This window comes from Enhydra lutris, unplaced genomic scaffold (genome assembly GCF_002288905.1).
Source record: "Enhydra lutris kenyoni isolate GAN:26980312 unplaced genomic scaffold, ASM228890v2 scaffoldscaffold57, whole genome shotgun sequence".
Lineage (NCBI taxonomy): Eukaryota > Metazoa > Chordata > Mammalia > Carnivora > Mustelidae > Enhydra > Enhydra lutris.
In genome coordinates this window covers 8,833,927-8,852,866 of record NW_019154141.1, presented here as the reverse complement: position 1 = coordinate 8,852,866, position 18,940 = coordinate 8,833,927, and the positions used below count along the sequence as shown (strand labels likewise).

The window sequence follows — 18,940 nt, the reverse complement described above, 5'->3', positions numbered from 1 at the left end:
ATCTATGTTAAACTACTTCTCACCCTCATACAAAAACTGGAGTCTCTTTGGGCGTAAGCACTAAATCAAATCTTGATTTATAATGTTTGCCAATTGCCAAGGTGTAAATGCTCCCCTGACACTTGCCACAGAGCTGCCATTGTGACATCACTCAACACAGATTTTGCGAAGAGAGGCACAGGAGCACACACTGTAGTGTGGATTTCCACCACACGATACAATACACATAAATCACCTCAAGAGAACAGATAATGTCAAATGTAGTAAATAAGAAGTCATGAGATTTTATACCTTTAAACTTTGTTTTTAATATAATTTATTTGTTATTTAATTTTTAATAAACATCTTCATCAAAGAACCAGCTTACAAAATCTCTGCACATGTAATGCTCTGCTTTCATGGTCCACAACACACTGGCTCATCACTGCACGGGAATGCCTTGGTGTCCAGCTGTCCTGACAGCTGACCTGATACATCACCAAGGGAATATTAAGTAAAACTGGAATTTTTAGTATCTGTAGGTTATTAAACTCTCTCTACAGGCAAATTCCCAGAAACAGAGCCGTCACTTTCCTTTTATGTTAGTAGTCGTTCTCCCTTTATTATCCCCAAAGTAGTCCTTGTACTTCCAAGCAGAAAAGAGATCATTGCTCTACTCTAATGAAATACAGTCCTACATTTTCTTCATATTTGTTTTCTGGTTTTTATTGATTGCTTATCTTTTTTCTCTTTATTTTATTTTCTTTTAAAGATTTTTATTTATTTATTTGAGAGAGAGATCAGGAGTAGGAGGAGGAGCAGAGGGAGAAGCAGACTCCCTGATGCGGGGCTCGATCCCAGGACCCTGGGATTATGACCTGAGCCGAAGGCAACCGCTTAACCAACTGAGCCACCCAGGCGCCCCTTTTTTTCTCTCTTTATTTATTGGTATTTTTACTGGAGGATGAGGGGTTGCTTCTTTACCTTAAATGTGAGGAATAAATAATTTTTTTTAAAGTCACACGCTGTGTAAGTGAGTTGTGTTCAAGAGAAACGTATAAACTCTACCTGATAAAAGAAATGTCCATCGCGGCTGCTTTGGGTTTCTTTGCTGGGATAGTCGGTTCTGGTTTCTTCTGTATGCAAGAGTTTGCATCACGCTTGGGTGATCCAGGCATCTTTCAGACCTCACAGGCTAGAGCCTGTAGCATAGTTTCCCACCTGAAGTTTGAACTGACACAACTTCTCATTTCAGATTGTCTCCTACCTACTTGATCTTCCAGAAAAAGATGAAGAAGAAGTAGAGCGAGCACAGATCAACAGTTTTGACAGTCTCTGGGGAGAGACAGGTACTTCTCATGGACATTACCCCCTTTTCTCAGTAACGTGTTGTGTTTGTGTGAAGATATTCGGCATCTCACACCCTGATTTTTCCTCCGCATACCTTTGGCAGTCTCCACTGTATGGCTTTTGTACTGGAGATTGATTCAGCCAAAGTAAAAAGTCAAGCAGTGTCCTTCTTCCAGTCCTCTTTCCCTTTGGACTCTCCAAATCATTAGCACCAGTGTCGTCTTTCAACCAAAACTTTAGTCTGCTCTTGTTTCCAAATATTTTTAGAAGACTGAAAGTTTCCTTACAATGTGCCAAACCAGAGCAGAAAATAGTTGTGGCCTCTCTCTTCTTTTATGGGATTCTTGTAGCAGTTAGGATAAATTTTTCTCCCATCAAAAGAACTCTACCTGCAGTTGTAATCCAGGAGGTTAAATTTTTATCCACACCTCTGGCTTAACCAGGTGTTAGCATGACAGAGTGGTATCTGACATGGCTAAACTATACATTCGGAGTAAAGTTGCTCTCTGAATGCAAAATGAAGGTCCCGCCCTCTAAGGCACAGCCCCATGCAGTCCCTCTTGATCTGTAGCCAAGAGATGTCTGTATTGCTTGGTACTTACTACACAAACAGAAGCTTTTTCCTTGTGGCCTTTGCAGGAAATGGTGGTTGTCTTTCCCCCAAGTCTAAACTGGAACATCTGGAGAAACATTAATAACCTTTTATGAGTTGTTATGAAACCAGGGCACTGGAAGCTGTGGAGGCACCACAGATATGTGTCACATTTGCCAGGAGAAGAAGACCAATACTGAGATGGCCAATGTAGGGGGAATATTTTCTTAAACAAAGAGAGTGTGTGTTTTAGTTAGAGTCAAGAGTGTTACTAAAGATAAAGGAGGCACTTGAATTCATTTAAAATTGATCCCGACCTATCAAGTTATGATGTCTCCATTCATGGCAAATAGCATAGGTAGGTTTCATGGCTTCTTCAACATCATGTAGAATGGTCCAAAGCTCGGGAATTTGCTTCTCCAACAATCCCTCCCTCTGTAAGAGCCAAAAGGGAACAGATGCCAGGCAGCTGCAGCTTAAGAGCCCATGACAGATTAAAGGAAAATGTGCAGCTGGAAACAGCTGCCGTCTCTGGGACTCTAACCCACGGGAAGCCAGAGGATGGCCTGAGAGGAAGGGATTGACCGGGACGCCAGCCGTCCTGGAGCATGTATATTGTGACTGAGAGCTGCAGAAGGGACATGGTGCTTTACCGTTCCCATCAGCACGGCCTTGCAGCACAGTGTCCCTGAACCTCCCAACTGGCTCCTGATGCCAGCCGTACACATGGAACCCCAGGGGAGGGCAGAAAAAAAGTATGGCCTGGTAAGGATAATAGATGGGAATTATAAGGTTAACAATCATAGTGATGAATATCAAACACATTCTAGTGCTGTACTTGAAAGAATTTCTTAAAAATGTTCAAGAAGGGAGTGAACTAAGTGGAAGACTTATTTTTATTGATATGAATTTCTTATTAGAATAAAACTTTATGGGGGCGCCTGGGTGGTTCAGTCAGTTAGACGTTGAACTCTTGATTTCAGCTCAGGTCATGATCTCAGGGTTGTGAGACTGAGCCCTGTGTCAGCTGTGCGCAGAGCATGGAGCCTGCTTGGGGTTCTCTCCCTCTTCCTCTGCACTTCTCTCTTTCTCTTTCTCTCTTCATCCGCCTCTTTAAAAAAAAAAAAAAAGATAAAATTTTATTGCCTCAGGACTTTTTTAAATATCTCCCTTTAACATGTACAACAAAGTTTGTTACATTTGTTTATTTAAATATTTACCATATCTCAAGATTGTAAAAAAAATCAAATCTTTATGTGAGTTAGCTTATAATCACAATTGGATTGTGTTTAACTTGATACATACATGAAATAATTTCAGGATTGTAAACATAAAATGCTATCTAAATAGTGCTAGAATGAAATGCATCTGTAATACAATTTATAGATCTGTAAATAGTTATTTGGCTTCAGGAAAATTTCTAGGAAATAATGTCTGTGCTATGCAAGACATTATCCCTCCTCACTAATCCCTCCTCACTAATATAGAAAAGCAACTATGAGTTGCTTTTCTATCTATATAGAAGATATCTATATAGCAACTCATAGTTGCTTTTCTATCTATAGTGATAGATTTAATAAATATACATGTTCCTTTCTACCTTATAGCACATAATCATTTAAAATGTATAATGACCCAGTGAATTGTAATGTTTTCTCCAATGGCAAAATCTTAAACATGTCCTTATGTAGAGAATGAAGGTCTATGACCTGCAGCCTGCTGGTTGGGTCTCATACCTACAGCCCTGGTCTAAACAACACAATTTTTACCTAAGGAAAATCAAATGATTTCTGCATCAAATCAAATCTGGATCCCTTACTATATCAAATCTAAGACACTTCTAACTATAGGAAACTATATAGTCATTAATGTACCACTACCAAAAAAAAAGGAAGCCTTCACCTATTAAACTGACACAGTTCTTTATTATCACAGAGATCACAAGATGCATCCCAGTTTTAGAGATGTTAAAATGTGAAGGGTATTAAAGACGGCACAGATTGCATGAAGCACTGGGTGTTATATGCAAATGATCATGGAACACTACATCAAAAACTAATGATGTACTGTATGGTGACTAACATAACACAATTAAAAAAATGTGAAGGGAAAAAAGCGCATCTTAGAATCAATGAAATTTATCTTAGCATATAAAGAAATAATCGAAATATAATTTTTACAGAGCAGATTTTCTAAAAGCAGGTCACTAGAATATCCTGGTTGCTTTTGTCCTCCTTTTGCAGCCTCCTTATTCTTCCAGAGAGCATCTGCCTACAACCAGCCTCCACCATCTGGCTGGTCCCCTCCCATCCCATAGACTTCTTATGGAATAGTACAGAAGAAAAGCAATTAAGGTGACAAGGTTGTTCACTACTCCCTCTTCTTCCCTGTCTTATGAGCTTAGACCAGGACCAGCATTAAAAATCTTCTAACATCTCTGGAGCGCCTGAACTGTCCTATGACCCAAAAGAAGCAAGAGTTCACAAAATAAACAAGATACCCATAACTCATGCTCTTACCATCCTTTGCCTAATTTATTGCAACCACCTCCTCACTGATTTTCTTGTCACCCTTTCGTGATTCATCTCCCTTGTGACTTCTGCCAGAGTGATCTTTGTGAGCCACAATCTGTTGATGTCACTTTCCTGCTTACCACCATTTATTGACCACCTGTACCATTAGTGAAGTTGTTTAGTGGAGCCCAAGAAGACCAGTCATGATCTCTAGCCTTATCTATTGCCTGGCTTTGCTGGTAACTCCAATAACAATAAACTTGTTGTCTCCCACCTCAGGGCCTTTGTACCTGCTCTCTCTGTGCCTGGCATGCCTCTCAGTTTTCTGTTTCTCTTTAAGCATCTAGCTCAGATGATCATCTCTTCTGGAAGACCTTCTCAGACGCTTCTTCCTCTGTGTTACCTCCATACAACTTATACACTGGATAGTAATGTCATTTTTATTTGTCTGTTATCCTTACTCAACCTTGAGTTCCTTGAGAGCAGAGTCAGTGTCTGACAAATAGTTCAAAACATATTTAGTTAATGTTTTAGATAGCAGTGATTAGTTTATGCCTCCCCAACCACCACTCTCATTGGTCTTGCATGACCTGTCTGTGCTATACTCTCTCACAGTTGAAAATAGATAAACAGAACCATTTGCTTTGCTGCATTCTGTTTAGTGTCCCCATCCCATCCAAGCAGACTTTGGCTATTGCCCCAACTCTGAGCTGCATCCTGTCTGCCTCTTCAGACTCCTTAGATATTTTGCTTTGAAAAAGGGCCATTTATGTCAGATAATCTCATCAGCTGCTGACAAGCTAGGGAACAAATTCTGTTACTGGTCTCTTGGGAAGAGATTTCCTCCAAACTGCTCTGTTTGCTCTAAGAATTGGTTTGTTGTTTTACAGAACCCACTTTACCTTAATCTTCTTTCTTTCAAAAAGTTTTAACAGTTTTTGATAAGACTTACATAAAATTCAGCCAAAGCAGTTTTTTGCTCTTGGATTTTGAGAAGTACAAATCCCATTATGCGTAGCGTGTTGTTCTGAGATGAAATTGGCCAGCTGTGTTAATGACCGTGTCCAGCTATCAGCTGGAGATTCCTAACAAATTACATCATGACCTAAGCAACAGAGATGATACAACAAAGAAAACAGCCAAATGGAACATTCCCTCTCATATAAATGTGTTATCCAGCAAGTTGAAATGCGCCAGCCAGAGCAATGTAACTCCAGGTTAGAGTGAGCAGTAGAGGTTTCAGCTTTCAAGATGGGAACTGGTTGTAAGTTTTTAGCAGTGTTCTGTGAACTGGCATCATTGGTGAAAGGTTTGATTCTGAAATACTGTCTATATTTTCTCCAGCAGGCTACAATTCTTTTGTGAAAGGAATTTTCACAAATTCACAAATTCTCCTACCCCCGCCCCCATACTCAGGGCATTAAAAGGGAGGTTTGGGCATAGCTACTTTAAATGGAATCAGAAAGTAAGAGTTAGAAATTCTATAAATCCTGTTTCATGTACCAACAAGATGATTCTTATGGTTCCTAATGAGTGTCTACCCCAGTCAAGTTATTTCTGTTCCAGCTTTACTGAGAGCTCGTTTATATATACATGTGTAAACTAAGGTGTACAACATGATTTCCAGTCAAGTTCTTAAGCTACTCTTGTGTTCTGACCCAAGAATTAAAGTTTTGGTTTTTTTTTTTTTTCTGAACTATTAGAATGGTGAAGTTGGGTTCTTGGGGTGCCAGGGTGGCTCGGTCGGTTAAGCGTCTGCCTTCGGCTCAGGTCATGATCCCAGGGTCCTGGGATGAAGCCTCCTATGGGGCTTCCTGCTCAGTGGGGAGTCTCATTCTCCCTCTGTCCCTTTCCCCTCCCCCCAACTTGTGTTCTGTCTCTCTCAGATAAATAAATAAAATCTTAAAAATAAAAAAAGAAATATAACCCCTGAAACAAATAATACATCATATGTTAATTTTAAAGAAAGAAAGAAATGGAGAGTTGCCAAAGATCTCTTTGATGTAAGGAACAAGACACAAAACTTCTTTGTCAAGTAAATAATCATACCCATCAGTACCTATACTCACTCACTGAGGGCTTGGAAATGATTCTCACCTCAGATAAACCTCTGCCCTCCTGTGAGGAATGGGACAGAAACGCCAATGTTAAGAATTCCAAAATAAAACTGAAAATACACCTAAGACAAGACAGATACATCTAGTTTGAGTAAATATATCTTCTAAAACTGTCACATTTCCCTTCATAAATTCTTCTTATACTTGAGGAAAGAAAAGATTACTTGGAGGCTTAGCTTAGTGGAAATTACAGGCAGTTTGACTTTGCATATGAATCAGTTGTGTTTGACAAAGCCCAAAGACAAAATGCCACCAGTTGCACTTGAATGAAAAAAACTTCAAGTGACCATTTGATTTGAATTTCAGTTGTCTTCCTGATTAGATTGCATCATTGCAAACTGGAATATTATCTGTGCTTGCGAAATACTGTCTTTTTTTAGTTGCCATTGGAGTAGGAGGCCATGATCAAGGAAGGACTTCCTGGCCACCACCTCGGGTGTCCCAAGTCAGTTTGAGAATAAGTTCTCTATCCTCTTTCTTAAAAAACATAATTCCTGCCACCTCCTAATAGTGTTTGCCATCCTCTCCACCCTCCTCCATTCTTTAAAACCCTGAGCCTATGCATTTGAGACGCCATGGTCAAATGGAAAAAAAAAAAATATGTATATATATATATATATATATATATATATATATATATATTCAAATATGGACTTAGTAGGAAAATCTATCTCCAGATCCCTCTTGCTGCTATTGACACAGTGCTCAGAGAATGAAAGTGGCACTCATGAATCTCCACTCTCTCAGAGATCATAAACGGACAGTAACACAAAAAGAAGAATGTTTAAGTTTCTCCCTGTTGTGTCCCTTGTAGGCACTATAGCAGTTTTTTTTTAAAGATTTTATTTATTTATTTGACAGAGATCACAAGTAGTCAGAGAGGCAGGCAGAGAGAGAGGGGGAAGCAGGCTCCCTGCTGAGCAGGAAGCCCCGATGGGGACTCAATCCGAGGAACCTGGGATCATGACCTGAGCTGAAGGCAGAGGCTTTAACCCACTGAGCCACCCAGGCCCCCCACTATAGCAATTTTTATTACCAGTGACTCCATTATTTCATATTCAGAAGAGCCTTTGTCACACCTCTTCTCTCATCTTTAAGGCTATTACCTTGAACAGTTCTGACCCCTACATGAAAGTGGTTGCAAATGTTGCAAGTTTTGTCTCTAATGAAGAAAAAAAGAAAAGAAAAGAAAACTGGCCCATGACCCTGAGACAGCCATTCCTGACTTTGGTTCTTGAGGCTTAAGGACCAAGGAGTAGAGGCTGGCAGAAATGGTTCCTAGCTAATTCTAAAAAAAGACCTTACTTGGGGCACCTGGGTGGCCCGGTCAGTTAAATGTAGGTTCAGGTCACGATCCCAGGGGCCTGTGTGTCAGGTTCTCTGCTCACTAGAAAGCATGCTTTTCCCTCTTCCTCTGCAGCTCCCCCTGCTTGTGCTCTCTCATTCTCTCTTTGTCATTATATAAGTGTACAGAATCTTAAATAAATAAATAAATAAGGGCCCTGGGTGGGCTCGGTCATTAAGCATCTAACTTCGGCTCAGGTCATGATCCCAGAGTCGGGAGATAGAGCCCCGCATCAGGCTCCCTGCTCAGCGGGAAGCCTGCTTCTCCGTCTCCCACTCCCGCTGCTTGTGTTCCCTCTCTTGCTGTCTGTCTCTCTCTGTCAAGTAAATAAATAAAATCTTTAAAAATAATAATAAATAAATATCTTAAAAATAAAATTAAAAGGCCTTACTCTGCAGAGACCCTCTCTCTACATTCCACCCGTGCATACACACCCATGAAAAGTTCCTAGCTAGGAAGCGATACCAAAAAAAGAGGTAAGTCAAAAGTAGGGAAGACAGTCTAGGTAGGAAAAATTAAACCAAGTCAGTTTAATCAAAGGTGATTTTCAAATAATTTTTTTTATTGCAATTGTCTCCATAGATGGTAAGCCCACTTAAATGTAGTTTTACTCATGATTTTTCTTTAAAAATATCCTTCATGGCAAAAGTAGCCACTCTCATGCTTGGAGGTAAACTAGCACTCACAGAGAGGGCGGGGGAGGGCAAGATCCGCCTGTTCTCAGTCTGTGTTCTCTGCTCTTAGCACTGACAGCTGCAGCCGGGAGGGGCAAACTGGAGGTGTGCCGTCTCCTCTTGGAACAGGGGGCAGCGGTGGCCCAGCCAAACCGCCGAGGGGCGGTGCCTCTATTCAGCACTGTTCGCCAGGGCCACTGGCAGGTAAGCAGGCTAGCTACTTCCAGCCCCTCAGGGAGGGGTGAGTTCTAGACAGGAACTTCTGAAGCAGAGAGAAAAAAAAAAAGTCACGTTTGGGTTACTCACCGGTCATCGGGTTTGAGGACTTGGGCCTTGGTTATTAGTATTCTGGTTCATTGAGAAGATGTCAGAAACCTAACATTCAAAATCATCATCATTTTTTTTTTAAAAAGTCATTATCATGATCTAGATTGCATAGAGGGACTAGCTCCTTCTGGCCTGGTCATGGAGTGAGCTGCTTCCCACATTTCACAGTATCCATAGGTCCTCTAGAAGATTCATATCCCAACAGATCCCTGCTAACAGGTGTCTTGCAGGTGTCTCAGACTTGCTAAAAGAAAACGTGGTGTACGTAAATTCTAGCTATGCAGTCGTTCCAGTTGTTTGAATTCCAGATAAATGCTAATTTATACACTTACAATGGAGAAGAACATATATTGGTAATAATCTTTGGAAGTATTTGTGTAGAAAAAAAGCTCTAGAAACCAAACGGTATAGAAGAGTTATTAGAGGCACTTTGCTGTATTCATTTCAGTCATAAATCCTCACTACAGGCAAGCTAGCAGCCCCTAGAGGTCAATAAAACGGCACTCGCATAGGTAGTGACTAGTGTCGGAGCTTCCACTGTGGGATGGTTTAGTCTACATGTTGGCCTTTTATATCTTAAATTCTTTTTCACTTCAGGGGTAAGTCAGACATTCAGAGTTGAATTCTCATTTGGCTTTCCTTAAGAGAGTCAGATCAAATCACACGGTACTAGGACTCTGCAGGAATTAGAGAGACCCTTGCAGTAGAAAGTTACATGGAGAAGTGACTCGCCTGTGCAACAGGAAGAGATCCCCCCAGTGTAGGGAACAGCGTGCACTTGTCTACTCAGCAGCTCTTCCTGGCTCATCGGTCCCTGTTTCTCTGCACTTACAGATTGTTGATCTTTTACTCACCCATGGAGCTGATGTCAACATGGCAGACAAGCAGGGTCGTACTCCCCTGATGATGGCTGCCTCTGAAGGCCATCTAGGAACTGTGGACTTTCTACTTGCACAAGGTCAGTCTTGGGATGCCAGAGCTGCATGGGCAGTGCCTATAATAACCCAAGGAACTAGTGATGGATTCTAAGAGATGTTAAGAATAGATATTATTGGGGCACCTGGGTGGCCCAATCAGTTGAGCATCTAGACTCTTGGTTTAGGCTTGGAGCATGATCTCAGGGTCCTGGGATCAAGCCCCGCATTGGGCTCTGCGCTTGGCAGGGAGTCTACTTAAGTAGTTTCTCTCCCTCTCCTCCCCTCCCATGCATGTGCATGCGTGCTCTCTCTCTAAATAAATCTTTAAAAAATATATATGTATTATGAATCTAGTTGGTTAAGATGTGAAAGTTCATCTCCTCTCTTATATACAGTGGGACCCTTTAACTCTGATATTCTTTGTTTCCTTATGAATTAAGGGAGTTTTGGTATTCTAATTGGATTAACGTATTCTAAATTCTCTAATTCAAATCTGTAATCTCCAGACTTTGATTTTTTAATATACACTCAATAGTTGTTCATCTTCCAAGGACTGTGTTTTTTCTTTAATTTTATCAATTCTTTTGTAAGCCTGCACAACTAATATTTTTCTTGTATCCAAAGGAGACAAAGGTTAAGATAATTGCTGACAGTGGGACCCTATTTGAGAAATCAGGATATTCTCTTCTGTTGTAATAAATTCCTTTTGACATTAACATTCACATGCTCCTGGTGAATGGGAAATAAAGAGATTGTGGCCACACAACCTTCAAAAGCATTTCAGGCTCCTTTTGATTGCTCTGACCTCAGTCACCTATGCAAAACGGGTGAATGAGCATGGCCTTTTGTAGAAGGAAAACTCAAGTCACTGTTGACTCTACAGTACCATCTAGTGGACTTTGAGCATTTACATGAAGCAGGAGATAGTGTGATTGTGCCCAGGCTAATGACTTCATTCCAGTTAGCCTTCCCTATTAGTAAAAAAGACCTAAACATTTAAAATTATATCTGTGGGCACATTCACTTCAAGGAATCCAGGCTCCTGAAGGAAGAATCCTAACCAGGCCGGCACAACTGAGGGTAGTCAAATTAAGAAGACGACAAGGTTTCTTTCTAAGATTTCAAACTGAAACTCAGAGATTTAGCCGTATCCTCCAAAGAAGAGGTATTTGTTTCCACAGCCTCAGACTCGCAATGCTGGGCCAGAACCAGAGAACCACTCTCCCAGTATGCAAAGTGGTTCTTGCTTCCATAATACAAGCCAACAAACAAGTCTGGTTTCATGATATCTATCCTTACTTCTGCCAAGAGAGGGTTGGAGGGGGATAGGGGGTGTACCTAGATTCCCAGGATAAGATGTGGCAGGAACAAAAGTCCCAGAACAACCCAAGTCTACTGGAAAAGGCAAGACCTCTTCAGGCGCTGATAACTTTTAGATCACTGCACAGTGTCTGCCACACACCAGTGGAAGCTTATCAGACAGAGTGCAGAGATGTGTTCTCCCTTACCCTTGCAGACATGCTGGTCTTTGTACTACCAATCTTCCTAAACCTAGGATGGGCTTAGGTCCTGATAAACCCAAGTTGAAAATACCGTAAGTTGAAAATACCCAAGTTGAAAATAATCTGAAGTTAAAGATGCATTTAATACACCTAGCTTATGGAACATTATAGCTTAGCCTACTGTATAATAGTGCTGAGTATCTCGTGTAGTTTATCGAATACTATACTGAAAGTGAAAAACAGAATAAGCGTTATCTGTTGTTTACACTCGTGGTGGCATGGCTGCTGGCTTTCTGGGGCTCCCTGCTGCTGGCCAGCATCACAAGATAGCACATCACTATCCTGGAAAAAGGTCCAGATTCAAGATTCACAGTACATTCTCTACTGAACGCATATCCCTTTCGCCCCATCGTAAAGTTGAAAAATTGTAAGTCAAACCATCAAGAGTCAGGGATCCTCCGTTTTTCATTTTTTTACACTTAAATCAGAGACTCAACAAAATCAGCAAATTCTGCCAACATTTATTTACCCAACTTCACTTGCAGAACACTGTACCAGTGCTGCACCAGCAAGTGATTTTCTTTTAATGGATACTCTGTAATCTGTGCTCTCCAAGGCTCTGTAATCCAGCAAGGAAGGGATGAAACGAAGATAAATACCTGAAAACCAGAGAATCCTAAGTGCTCTGTTTAAGGTATTTGAGTTAGGAAAGGACAGACTTTGAAAGGTGAATAGGAAAAAAGTTGTCCTGTTTAGGGAGGGGAACGTGACTAAAAATCAACGAGGAGATCCAGCACACAAGAGGTTTGGGGAGATCATGCAAGTTGTCCAGTGAAGTACGTGAGGGCTCTTGGGAAGTAAAATTGGAAATGTATGTGGAAAGAAAGTGAAAAGGAACAGACCAAAAGAGGTTTTGGACTTAATTCTGAAGGCAACGGGGAGCCTTTCAAGACTTTTTAAAAGGGAATTGATGCCAGAGTTGTGCTTTAAAAGAAAAATTCCTCTGGCAGTAGTACAATTTGATGGAGGAATTATAGTGGGCCGGGGGATCCATTAGGAAGCATTGTAATAGATGAGAAGTAATGAGGCTCTAATCCAGGTGCGGTAGCTGTTAAAAGAGAGCAGAAGGGCCAAGTACAAAAATGATTTTGGATATAGAGTAATTACATGTAGGAAATAATGACAGTTGAGTTAAAGATAACTCCAAAGTTTTAAAATGAATGTTTGGGGAAAATGTGATTCCATTAACTGCAAGGGGAAGAAAAGAGTGAAGGGAAAGATTACGTATTGAATTTTGGACGTCTATTGAATAAATGGGTTCATTTCATACGTATCTCCTATTAATTTCTTAAATTCCAGCTTTCCTTATCTTTGGAAAATCAACTTATCTGTAATATACATCCAGAACCTTCTTATCCTGCTTCTTCTACATTGGAGGCTCTGTCCAGGGAGTTTCTAGACGTTCCATCTGAGAAAACTCCTTAGATTTTCTCCCACATTCAAATTCATTCTGTGTTAGAGTCGATGATTTCTTTGTAACCTACACCATTTATGAAAAGAGAACCCAGTACGTAAGTGGCTATCATCAGGGTGAGAGGTAGCTTCCAGCCCTTCATCCTGCTGCGGGAAGCCACAAAGTCTGGTTGTCTGACCCACACCGAGCCTGCTGTGGTACATCCTAAGCTTGATCTGACCTCTGAGTCCTGTCTAGCTGAGGAGACGGCCTGGAAAGTGTTCTGTATGCAGTGAGCTGATCCTAATTTAGTTAGTGCGCCGCATCCACTGTGTGAAAAGAATTGTCTTAGGTACTCTTCAAAACCAGCAAGGAAGTGATAAGCCCTTTGCTATCCAAGAGTTTACAGTCTAGGCTAAGAACGAAATATGTATTGAACTTTAGACTAATTACAAAACAGTGTATCGAGTATGCTTGATCCTTATGGAAGAAAATAGAAATGTTGAAGAGAAACAGATGTAGAATACCAACAAGGCTAAGAGAGTGGGGATGGGATCGTTGAAGGCTGACAAGTGTAATTAAACTCTGAATTTCCTTGTGGCTTGGGCTCAGTCTCTTCCCACGAGTTCATCTCTCCCACGTTCTAGAGAGAAAGAATGTGATCTGGTGCTATTGCCAGTGATAAGCGTGGACTGAGCTCCTCCTGCTTTAGGAGAATCTCTCCAGGAGTTTATACTGTTCCAAAGGGAAGACTTTTGCTGCTTCCTGAAAACATTCACTGAGAATTTGTTACATGCAAGTAGGATAATTAAAAAAAAAAAGATTAAGAACAGAATAAGGTGACATGTGTTAAGCACATTCAAGATGAGGTGAACAGTGAAGCAGGAGAAGCTTCCTGGAAACGGGGAGATTTGAAATGGTCCCTAGAGAATGAGTAGAAGTGAAGCAGGATTGATAAGACTCCCCACATGGGAGCAAACATGACCAGAAGTGAGACTATGGGAATATTGTGGGAGAGCCAGGAGGCAGTGAGCACATCCACGTGGCCCACGTAGAGCATTCTCTGCGGGGCGTGCTGGAACTTACTTTACGTACAAAGAGGAAGCATTGTGGGGGGCCCAGGATACCCAGTATAAACAGCTGGACTCTCTTCTACCGAGAACTTATAGGAACAGGGGTTTTTTTAGCAGTATTAGTGCGAGAGAACGTCCCCCCAGAAACAACAGCCGTGCTCTGGCCGAGCGTTCAGCTTCGGGACCTGCTTTCCCGCCTGCTCTGTTTCCTATTTCCTCAGCCCTGTGTTACACTCGCTCTTGTAGGTGCCTCCATTGCTCTAATGGACAAAGAAGGACTGACAGCCCTCAGCTGGGCTTGTCTGAAGGGTCATCTCCCAGTAGTTCGTTCGCTGGTGGATAATGGAGCTGCTACCGACCACGCTGACAAGAACGGCCGCACCCCACTGGATCTGGCAGCTTTCTACGGTGATGCCGAGGTGGTGAGTGCCTTTACACGTGCCTCTGGGTAGTAGGGATGGGGACGGTTCTCCATCCGTAATGTTATCGGGTTAAGAGTAGAGTAACATGTGGATGATTCCTGATAGAAAGTTCTTGGAGGGCACCTGGGTGGCTCCATCAGTTAAGTGTCTTCCTTTAACTCAGGTCATGATCTCAGGGTCCTGGGATCGAACCCCACGTTAGGTTCCTCGCTCAGCGGGGAGTCTCCTTCCCTCTCTCTCAAACAGATAAATGTTATATATATATATAAAGAAAGTTCTTGGACCTGTACTTGCTAGAGGACAAGCATATTCAAAACACCATTAAAGATCAAGAATACAGTATGGCCTGAAGTCCCGTGGCTACCCAGCCTGGTTCACACCAGCGGTTGAATAAAGTCCAGGCAACAGCCAGAGCCCTCAGGGGGGGCGGCACTGAGCCATTGCACTTGTGTTAACTGTTCCCCTTGATCCCCATCCTAGGTCCAGTTCCTGGTGGATCACGGGGCCATGATCGAGCATGTCGACTACAGCGGAATGCGCCCTCTGGATAGAGCAGTGGGATGCCGGAACACATCTGTTGTTGTCACTCTTCTGAAGAAAGGAGCCAAGATAGGTAGGAGAAAGGAAGAAGGTGCTGGCCATCTGTGCCCAGGGGCCAGACTGGTCCAGTAGTCTGGCTGCCCTGGGTGTTTGGTGTGAGTGTGTATAGTCTCCCCTCTGCCCTGTCCCAGTTGTTGTCCAAGTGAACAGAAAGGCTCTGGGCCCAGAGAAAGCACCCTCGGAGCCCTGGTCGACACTACTCCGTGTCCACAATCACCTGGTTATCTGCCGTGCCCCTCGTCGCCTTCACCAGGAGGCTGCTCTAACCTTAAGCACATCTTCGTGCTAACGCCTCTGTGCCAGCACCACCACCCCCCACCAGCACCCTGGATTCCCGCACTGCCGTGAGCCTCTGCTTTCCCTGCTCTGTATGTGCTTCAGACTCTCCAGTCCCTGCTGCTGCTGTCCCATCTGCTCCCCATCCCACGGACCTGTAGGCGAGGGTTGGCTGATATGCTGGCTTTTTTGCTGCCTGCCTCTCACTGCTGCTTTTTCCTTCCTTTTTTTTTTTTTTTTTTTTTTCACCTTCATCCATTTTTTTTTCCTCTCCTACAACTTTTTGTTTTCTCCTTTCTTTGAAGGTTGTCAGACGTTACCGAGTCGCCCACGAGGTATATTTCACCGCTGTCAGCATCAGGCGTGGTCTGATGGCTTGGTCAGCTTTGCCTTCTCCTCTTTGATTTAGCCTGCATGAGTTCCCTACACCTCTAATCTTTTAATTTACTTCACCTTAAAAGAAGATTTTTTTTAACGACTGTTGTAGAGAATAACTTGAACTTTTGATAACTAACCCTGAAAAGCTTAGTTGGTAAATAATTCAGGCGTCTATAAACTAATCAGTTTAACCTCTTCTTTCTCTGTGTGGGTAAAGTAGTTCTCAGTCATGTTGGCTTGTTTAATGTCTTTTGACATTCGAACTGTGCTCCTGATTCACAGTAAATCCCAGGGAGGCCTATTTAGTACTTACAAATTAAGGGAGCCTTTAGAATCTTTAATGGTTCCCCTTTCTGCAAAGTACATATTTTTAAATTAAGAGACTAAACAGCTAGGGATTTTGAGTCCCGGGTTCTAAAATAAACCGCCCTTTTTGGATTTTCTAAATCTCTTGGTGACATTTGATGTAAACTCTTTCTCCGAATGACCTCGTTTAAAACAGCGCCAGGCTAAGCCATGGCCTGCTCAAATACAGCGCATTGGCAGGCTTTGCTGCCCTCCTGTGGTGCCGGCTCAGACAGGTCAGGTGCTCTTATTTTAAGGTGAATACCAGTCCAGCGCAGCTTCTTGGCAATGGGAGTCCCTAAGACACTCCCAGGTCTAAACGATGAGGAAGTTGTTGTGGAGCAAGTTGTTCTCTCAGCAGAAATCCCCCAGGATGTTTTTTTCACCTAGCTTCCTGCCACCCTTACATTGTCCGAGTTTTTTACCCATCATGCATCCTGTACACTACAGGTCCAGCCACGTGGGCGATGGCCACCTCCAAACCAGACATCATGATCATCCTGTTGAGCAAGCTGATGGAAGAGGGGGACATGTTTTATAAGGTGAGGGGAGGGGGAGAACAGTTTCTTCAAAATGCCCACTGACTGTTCTTTCCCTGTAGAATCTACTAAAGTCTTGACAGTCTCATCCTCGGCTCTAGAGCAAAGGGAGAATGCCATCCCTCAGTGATGGGCTCCTAGGTTGACCATCCTGAGTTTTTATTTTCCCAACAAGAAAGCAAGAGTGGCCTACATAAGCCTGCAGCTGATCAACTCAAAGACCTAATTTTATCTGGTCACTAATAGGCAGTTACCTAGTTTCAGCATGGAATCTGCTAAGTGGGACCTGGAAACTCATGGCACAAGTAAAGTAAAATTATGAAGTACAAATATTTCTAGTCTGTGGGAAAAGGCATTGGTCTTCACTTTCATATTTAATATATATATGTAGATTTAAAAGTCTGTAGTGATAATAGCTTGTCAACATCCCTGAGTAAGATAAGGAAAGCAAGACAAATAGCAATTATAAAATTTTCTTTAAGTCACTCACCGAATGACAACAAAAAATATATGGAGTCTTTTTGTAGTCACAATTCAAGCCAAGTCTCCAGTACCCTAACACAGACTCTCCCACAGCCTGTAGGAAATCCTAAAAGAACATTACATGACAGGACACCTGGCTGGTTCAGTCAGAAGGGCATGTGACTCTTTTTCTTTTTTTTTTTTTTTAAGATTTTATTTATTTATTTGACAGACAGAGATCACAAGTAGGCAGAGAAGCAGGCAGAGAGAGATAGGAGGAAGCAAACTCTCTGCTGAGCAGAGAGCCTGATGCGGGGCTCGATCCCAGGACCCTGGGATCATGACCTGAGCCGAAGGCAGAGGCTTTAACCCACTGAGCCACCCAGGCGCCCCAGAGCATGTGACTCTTGATCTCAGGGTTGTGAGTTCAAGCCCCACATTGGGTGCAGAGATTACTTAAAAAGAAAAAAAAAAGCAAAGCACATTACATGTCATGGTTACCTGGTTATATTAAAATTAGCGGCATCTTCTCCTAAAGGTAAACATAAATCCAGCCTCACTGAGCTCTCAGGCCCAAAGATGGGAGATGATTATGAAGCACATTATTTCCACCTCTCACCCAACCCTATGTAAGGAATGTTTTGAGTTCCTGGGAGAAGAGTTGTATTTCCTGAGGACCCTCCGTGTGAAAGTCATGACAATCTAGGAATCTTGGTCTTCTAGGAAACTTGAGTCCTGACCCTCCCAGGATTTCACATGACTTCCAAGAAGGGCCTCATTACTCCAGGTGTCATATTTATGGACTTGGGGATAACATTGTTCTCAAGAATCTAAGCCCTGACTATAATATAACTTCTCATATTCCAACAAAAAGAGTCCTACCTCCTAATGAGGATAGGCAGAGTTCTACCTTGGTAGACTCCAGATCTCTCCATGAGGAAAGATGCTAAAGAGAACAGGAGACGATCAGGCTCCCCTGATGGAGTTGCAGCCGCACAGAAGGAATGGAACAGATTAAGATGGGCCAAATGAAAGGGAGATGCCTCCTGCCTCATTCTGAGCTCAGCTGATAGATTTTCATTTGTTTTATTTTTATTTATTTATGTGTATATGTGTATAGGTATTTATTTATTAGCTGATAGATTTTCAGATACAGAATGTAAGGAAAATTCAAGGCCCCTGCTACCAGGTCCTTAAGTTGGTCCTAGACTTACTTCATCTTGGAAAATCCCTCCTACACAGATGGAACACAAATTCTAAACTTCTCTACTAATTTCACCCTACCCCAAGCCTTTTCTAAAAATGGGAACACTGGCAACTGTTTTATGCATTGAGACTAGGGAAGCAACAGCTAGACTGTTTTAGCTCCCACCTCCTTTGTGAGGAAGGGCATGATCTCTTCTAGAGGACTGGCAAAGAGGAGCATCAAACAGGAAGAGTTTCCAGGCAAACCAAAAGTGAAGAAGGAGTAATAACTCTGGAGTAGTTGGGACTAGAAAATAATATGTGTCCCAGGGAAATCAGGTCAAGAAAAAGCTCCTTTGAAATGAGCAAGATTAGTCTCTTGGGATTCCGGTCAGGAAGCTGGGGGTTCCAGATGTTGGTTCTTTGGCTTGGGTCTTGGGCATCCCCTTCAACCTTGCCCTTCCTGCCAGGTGAGTTTCCTCTTGAAAAGACTGGACCCTCTTCTCTCACCAGCAGGGCCAGACCTACTCCCCAGGCTGGTGTTTGGGAGGGGTAACTTAATAATCACTGCAGAGAGGAGGAAGGGAGTGGGCCAGACCTCCTCGGCTGCTCAGCAAACCAACTATGTGTTTTGCCATCTTCTACTCCCATTAGAAAGGTAAAGTAAAGGAGGCTGCCCAGCGCTACCAGTACGCCCTGAAGAAATTCCCTCGAGAAGGGTTTGGTGAGGACTTGAAAACTTTCCGGGAACTAAAGGTGTCTCTCCTCCTCAACCTCTCTCGATGTCGCAGGAAAATGAACGTAAGTCCCTCTCCCCCTAGCTGCTTCCTACAACCCTGGAAGCTGACCGTCCATGTCACTCACTGGCTCTTAACCAGGCCCCTGAAATCG

The 18,940-nt window shown here is 42.5% G+C and overlaps 1 protein-coding gene across 2 annotated transcripts in view; it reads left to right on the top strand.

The window, feature by feature from the left end:
* Positions 1-18,940, top strand: part of LOC111158180 (tetratricopeptide repeat, ankyrin repeat and coiled-coil containing 2) — a 364,770-nt gene that overhangs the window by 339,194 nt on the left and 6,636 nt on the right. For both annotated transcript variants that reach the window (XM_022520087.1, XM_022520086.1), the window contains exons 18-24: positions 1,235-1,328; positions 8,641-8,774; positions 9,732-9,855; positions 14,089-14,264; positions 14,745-14,877; positions 16,314-16,405; positions 18,704-18,850. In XM_022520087.1, the coding sequence (XP_022375795.1) occupies positions 1,235-1,328; positions 8,641-8,774; positions 9,732-9,855; positions 14,089-14,264; positions 14,745-14,877; positions 16,314-16,405; positions 18,704-18,850 (900 nt within the window). The remainder of the gene's footprint in view (positions 1-1,234; positions 1,329-8,640; positions 8,775-9,731; positions 9,856-14,088; positions 14,265-14,744; positions 14,878-16,313; positions 16,406-18,703; positions 18,851-18,940) is intronic.